The 7,194-nt window shown below is 47.8% G+C and overlaps 1 protein-coding gene across 1 annotated transcript; it reads left to right on the forward strand.

Annotated features, from left to right (window-relative positions):
* Positions 1–3,930: 3,930 nt before the first annotated feature.
* Positions 3,931–6,736, forward strand: LOC120052064 (leucine-rich repeat-containing protein 24-like). Its single transcript, XM_038998926.1, has 4 exons — positions 3,931–4,083; positions 4,741–5,019; positions 5,231–5,399; positions 5,604–6,736. The coding sequence occupies exons 1-4, from the start codon at positions 3,931–3,933 to the stop codon at positions 6,734–6,736; spliced, it is 1,734 nt and encodes a 577-aa protein (XP_038854854.1).
* Positions 6,737–7,194: the final 458 nt, after the last annotated feature.

Raw genomic sequence — 7,194 nt, forward strand, 5'->3', positions numbered from 1 at the left:
ACCATCACTGTACATGTTGCATTCATATTTTTGTTCAGTGTAAATACGCATCTCTGCAAAAATCTGGGTAAAAGATTGAGAGGAATGTGAGTCTTATTCAGCAGGGGTGGAACTTTCACTGGGGACATTCTGAAATTGCATTTTTGTCCCCTCCAGTTTTATTATTGGAATGTGATACAAAACTAGGCAACTGTGTGCTTTAGGACCATGCGGACGCCTCCAAGCGGTCGGGTAGGCTGTTTAGAGTGTTAATCTGACTGGATAAAAAATAATAATGATAATAATTAATAAGGGTGTTATTCAGTACATTTAGTAATTAATTGCTTTTCTGAAGTTTAGCAACCTTGACAGCAGGCATGCCAGCTAATATAGACAAGCTACTCTAACGGTTGATAGCCTGAAATTACTTGGTAGCTAGTTATGAGGTTGGAAGATTGGGAACCAATCTGGCTAGCTAAAGCCGACTTCATAAAATTGTTGCTAGGTGGCTAGTATTACAGAGAACGAACAAAACATTTTTGTTTTATTTATTTATCAAGAAGGAATCAATAAGCTGAAGAACTTGATAAAATTAATTTACAAACATACACTACATGACCAAAAGTATGTGGACAGACACCTGCTCGTCAAACATCTCATTCCAAAATCATTGGCATTAATATGGAGTTGGTCCCCCCTTTGCTGCTGTAACAGCCTCCATTCTTCTGGGAAGGCTTTCCACTAGATGGTGGAACATTTCTGCCGGGACTTGCTTCCATTCAGCCACAGACGCATTAGGGAGGTTGGACACTGATGTTGGGCAATTAGGCCTGGCTCGAAGTCTGCGTTCCAATTCATCTTAAAGGTGTTCGATGGGGTTGAGGTCAGGGCTCTGTGCAGGCCAGTCAAGTTCCACACTGATCTCAACAAACCATTTCTGTTTCCCCAAACTGTTTCCACAAAGTTGGAAGCACAGAATCGTCTAGAATGTCATTGTATGCTGTAGCATTAAGATTTCCCTTCATTGAAACTGAAGTCTTTGAAAGCCAAGTTAATAAACAGATCACTGACCATTTCGAATCCCACCGTACATTCTCCGCTGTGCAATCCGGTTTCCAAGCTGGTCACGGGTGCACCTCAGCCACGCTCAAGGTACTAAACGTTATCATAACCGCCATCGATAAAAGACAGTACTGTGCAGCCGTCTTCATCGACCTGGCCAAGGCTTTCTACTCTGTCAATCACCGTATTCTTATCGGCAGACTCAATAGCCTTGGTTTCTCAAATGACTGCCTCATCTGGTTTACCAACTACTTCGCAGACAGAGTTCAGTGTGTAAAATCGGAAGGCCTGTTGTCCGGACCTCTGGCAGTCTCTATGGGGGTACCACAGGGTTCAATTCTCGGGCCGACTCTTTTCTCTGTATATATCAACGATGTCGCTCTTGCTGTGGGTGATTCCCTGATCCACCTCTACGCAGACGACACCATTCTGTATACATCTGGCCCTTCTTTGGACACTGTGTTAACTAACCTCCAAACGAGCTTCAATGCCATACAACACTCCTTCTGTGGCCTCCAAATGCTCTTAAACGCTAGCAAAACCAAATGCATGCTTTTCAACCGTTCGCTGCCCGCACCCACCCGCCCGACTAGCATCACTACTCTGGCCGGTTCTGACTTAGAATACGTGGACAACTACAAATACCTAGATGTCTGGCTAGACTGTAAACTCTCCTTCCAGACTCATATCAAACATCTCCAATCCAAAATCAAATCTAGAATCGGCTTTCTATTTTGCAACAGAGCCTCCTTCACTCACGCCGCCAAACTTACCTTAGTAAAACTGACTATCCTACCAATCCTCGACTTCGGCGATGTCATCTACAAAATAGCTTCCAATACTCTACTCAGCAAATTGGATGCAGTCTATCACAGTGCCATCCGTTTTCTTACCAAAGCGCCTTATACCACCCACCACTGCGACCTGTATGCTCTAGTCGGCTGGCCCTCGCTACATATTCGTCGCCAGACCCACTGGCTCCAGGTCATCTATAAGTCTATGCTAGGTAAAGCTCCGCCTTATCTCAGCTCACTGGTCACGATAACAACACCCACCCGTAGCACGCGCTCCAGCAGGTATATCTCACTGGTCATCCCTAAAGCCAACACCTCTTTTGGCCGCCTTTCCTTCCAGTTCTCTGCTGCCAGTGACTGGAACGAATTGCAAAAATCGCTGAAGCTGGAGACTTACATTTCCCTCACTAACTTTAAACATCAGCTAACCGATCGCTGCAGCTGTACATAGTCCATCTGTAAATAGCCCACCCAATCTACCTACCTCATCCCCATATTGTTTTTATTTACATTGCTGCTCTTTGCACACCAGTATCACTGCTTACACACCATCATCTGCTCATCATCATCTGCCCATCTATCACTCCCGTGTTAATCTGCTAAATTGTAATTACTTTACTACTATGGCCTATTTATTGCCATACCTCCTCATGCCATTTGCACACACTGTATATAGACTTTCTTTTTTCTATTGTGTGATTGACTGTACGCTTGTTTATTCCATGTGTAACTCTGTGTTGTTGTTTCTGTCACACTGCTTTGCTTTATCTTGGCCAGGTCGCAGTTGTAAATGAGAACTTGTTCTCAACTAGCCTACCTGGTTAAATAAAGGTTAAATAAAAAAATAAAAAATAAAAAGGGGCCTGGCCCCATCCCTGAAAAACAGCCCCAGACCATTATTCCTCCTCCACCAAACTTTACAGTTGGCACTATGCATTCGGGCAGGGAGCGTTCTCCTGGCATCCGCCAAACCCAGATTTGTCCGTTGGACTGCCAGATGATGAAGCGTGATTCCTCACGCCAGAAAACACGTTTCCAATGCTCCAGAGTCCAATGGCGGCGAGCTTTACACCACTCGCATGGTGACCTTAGGCTTGTGTGCGGCTGCTCGGTCATGGAAACCCATTTCATGAAGCTCCCGACAAATGGTTCTTGTGCTGACATTGCTTCCGGAGGCAGTTTGGAACTCGGTAGTGGGTGTTGCAACCGAGGACAGACAATTATTACACGCTTCAACACTCGCCGGTCGTGTTCTGTGAGCTTGTGTGGCCTACCACTTCGCTGTGGAGCCGTTGTTGCTCCTAGATGTTTCAACTTCACAATAACAGCACTTACAGTTGACCGAGGCAGCTCTAGCAGGGCAGATGTTTGATGAACTGACCTGTTGGAAAGGTGGCATCCTATGACAGTGCCACGTTGAAAGTCACTGAACTCTTCATTAAGGCCATTCTACTGTCAATGTTTGTCTATGGAGATTGCGTAGCTGTGTGCTCGATTTTATACATCTGTCAGCAACGGGTGTGGCTGAAATAGCCCAGTCTAATTTGAAGGCGTGTCCACATACTTTTGTATATATAGTGTACCTCATGCGAGTCCTGCCCATCATGGCTCAAATCAAATCAAACGCTGTGTGTTTGTAACTCTACACTCTCTCTCCTCATCCACTGATGATAGGCTAAGGCACGTGCACCTTGGGAGAAACCACTTAGGGTATTTTTCCCCCTCTGCAAAATACCACTGACAGTAACGATAAAATGTGGGTTTAAAAATGAAGTGTTAGTAGTTCATTTAACATCAGAACATTTTTATAACAGGACAAATCTTATGGGACACGTGCCCTTGGGCCCCATATGGGAAGGATGCCTCTGCTCTTGTGATACTGTATTGTAACCTCACAGCCAGGCTGGCAGCATGCAACATTAGTACTGATACTTGCATTTTATTTATGGGCTGAGGCAGATCATTTTGAGTGCAATACAGCAGATATTGTAAACAAAATTATATATTTAACCAGTTTCCTCTTTCCTCTCTAACCCTCCATCTCTCCCTTCTCAGTCTGCTGGTCTCTCTCTAGGATCTCTGTCCTATTGGTGCGATGGCCTTCTCCTTTCTGGCTTTCCTGATCTTATCTGTCCACACCCTCCTATCCATTGGCTGCCCAGTGGGATGTCGCTGCTACAGCTTGACTGTAGAGTGTGGCTCTATGGGCCTCCGGGACATCCCCTCACACGTCCCACCCTCCACACAGGTTAGCCATGATGACTCAATATGTCTACCACATACATCTGATTCCTAGACCCACACACACATTTAAGTCATTTAGCAGACGCTCTTATCCAGAGCGACTTACATTTAACCTTTTTTTATTTTTATTTAACTAGGCAAGTCAGTTAAGAACAAACTCTTATTTTCAATGACGGCCTAGGAACAGTGGGTTAACTGCCTTGTTCAGGGGCAGAACGACAGATTTGTACCTTGTCAGCTCGGGGATTTGAACTTGCAACCTTTCGGTTACTAGCCGAACGCTCTAACCACTAGGCTACCCTGCCGCCCCAGGGCCACACATAGGCCACCACCCCCCACACAATATAGCCAGTCTTGAATTATCCATACACTTATCTTCTTAGAGAGTTTACAGGGCGGCAGGTAGCCTAGTGGTTAGAGAGTTGGGCCAGTAACCGAAAGGGTGCTAGATCGAATCCCCGAGCTGACAAGGTAAACAAGGTAAAAATCTGTCGTTCTGCCCCTGAACAAGGCAGTTAACCCACTGTTCCTAGGCTGTCATTGTAAATAAGAATTTGTTCTTAAGGAGGGCAAGATCTGGTTAAATAATAAAATATCTTGCCTGGTTAAATAAAGATGGTGTTGTGCTTTCCCTGTACTTCTGCTCATCTATTGCATTTAGACCATCTTCCTCCAGGACAATGCTATCGGGCAGATCAATCTATCTGACCTCTCCCAGCTGGGCCTTCTGCAATGCCTGTATCTGCAGAACAACAGTATTGCAGCACTGGAGCCTGGGGCCTTTCAGAGCCAGGGTAATCTTCTGGAGCTGGCCCTCAACGGGAACCGCATCCATCTGATCACAGGAGACATGTTCAGAGGCTTGGAGCACCTCCGTATCCTCTACCTGGCAGGAAATGACATCACTCGCCTACAGGACTATACCTTCAGAGGCCTACTGGTCAGTCCCCATATTATCAGTCACTCAAGTTAATGTTTTGCTAAATCAATGCTTTTCTTTACTGTTCCCTTCCTCCCTTGTAAACAGACCATGTTTGTCCAGATAGTTGTCTAGAGTTTCAACACAACAATCAACGCATCAACATCAATGACTCCCTCTACATTATATCACTATTCATTACTAATAATGATTACAATCCCTGCTTCCGTAGCGTCTTCAAGAGCTTCACCTGCAGCAAAATAACATTGAGATGCTGGGAGACCAGTCTCTAGTTGGTCTGTCCTCTCTTGCCCTCCTTGACCTCAGCCGGAATAACCTGCACACCATCGGCCCTGCCACCCTACGGCCCCTCGTCAGCCTGCAGGTGCTGCGTGTCACAGGTAAAGGGAGCGCCAAGAGAGAGGACATGGGGTTGGGCTGTGGAACCATAAAAGAAGCATACAGTAAATATCCTGCCATTGTTCTTAAGCTAGAATTACCTCCTAACTTTGTCTTAATTGTGTCATTGTCCTGTCACATCCTTTTTCATCCTCCTTTGTTGACTTGGCCACACCCACCCATCACATGATCATTTCCTACTGTAGACAATCCGTGGCGTTGCGACTGTGCCCTGCACTGGCTGCGCAGCTGGATTGATGAGGAGGGCCAGCGCCTGCTGAGCTCGGCCGAGAGACGCTTGGTGTGTTCCGAGCCGCCCCGCCTTTCCCACCTCAGCTTGGTGGAGGTGCCTCTCAACAGCCTGGTGTGTATCCCCCCTCTGGTACAGCTGGAGCCACGCCGCCTGGCCGTGCGCCTGGGTGAGAGCCTACGTGTCTCCTGCCATGCCTCTGGTTACCCCCGGCCGCAGGTCACCTGGAGGAAGGTGTCCCAGGGCAAGGTGCAACTATCCCCGCGGGGGCTGGTGCAGGACCTGGGCAGTGTAGGGAGCGTGGGGGCTGAGGATGCAGCACACCCAGGGCGGGTGAGACTCCAGAAGGAGGATGGGGAGCGCTTCGATCCAGACACAGGCAGTGGAATGCTTTTCCTCAGCAACGTGACGGTGTCTCACGCCGGGGTGTATGAGTGCGAGGCCTGGAACGCTGGAGGGGTGGCCCGTGTGACCTTTCAGCTAGCAATCAACTCCTCGTCCTCTTCTGGTTGGTCCCCCGCCTCCTACGCCCCATCCTGGCCTCGTCTGCGCGCCAATCGGCCAACATCGTCAGACGTGAGGCGAGAGCCCCTGTACGCCCTTGGCAGCATGGCCTTCAGCACGCTGGGAGCTGCTACACAGACTGCCATCGCCATAGGGATCTCCCTACTGGCCCTCACTGCCCTTCTCCTGGTGGCCATGATCTACAGCCGGCACCGCCAGCGGCAGAAGGACACAGATGACAAGGAGGAAAGCATACTGTATGTCAATGATTACTCAGACGGACCAACAACCTTTGCCCAGCTGGAGGAGTACCGCGATGAGCGCGGGCATGAGATGTATGTTCTTAACCGCGCTAAACCCATCATCCCACCTTCCACCACAGCTGATACCACCACCCCGGGGGACCAACAGCAGGAAGCACTGTCTCCCACAAAGCCCCAGATGGAGCCCGATATACGGACAATGAGAAGGATCGCAGGGGAGGGCGTGGAGGCAGAGACGGTGACAGCCGAGTCAGAGGGCTTGTTTCTGAATCACACAGGGTTGTTCCTCGACTCACAATTTGCATATGAGATCCACTGCTGAAGGCCCCCAGGAGGACGTTCACTGTGAGCTAGCCCAGAGTGCTTAATGTCACTTTTCAGATGGATGTCCCTCTGGTGACCAAACCTCTAGACTGCAGATCAGATGTGACAATGAGAGTTCAGATTAATCATAAATCCTGATTGCTCTGGTTCCAGAGTGACAAGCTTGAGTAGCAGTGAGATATAAAGACATGCCAGGAGAGGTGCCACCGTCAACCAAAACCCCCACTGTACTGTACCTTACTGTGAGCTGAAAAAAATGTGTCTTATGTCATGTTGATTAACTCCAACTTGAAACTATAGTTATCATATTATGGAGAAACCATTAGTGGAGTGAGTCACGTGTAGTGGAAATAACCTTATTATGATTCTACTGTTTTACATCAACTAAACTGTGTTAGGGGCCTAAACAGGCTCCCTTGGCTGTATGCTGAGAGGTTGAGAATTTAATGAGTAATG

Source organism: Salvelinus namaycush, chromosome 8 (genome assembly GCF_016432855.1).
Source record: "Salvelinus namaycush isolate Seneca chromosome 8, SaNama_1.0, whole genome shotgun sequence".
NCBI lineage: Eukaryota > Metazoa > Chordata > Actinopteri > Salmoniformes > Salmonidae > Salvelinus > Salvelinus namaycush.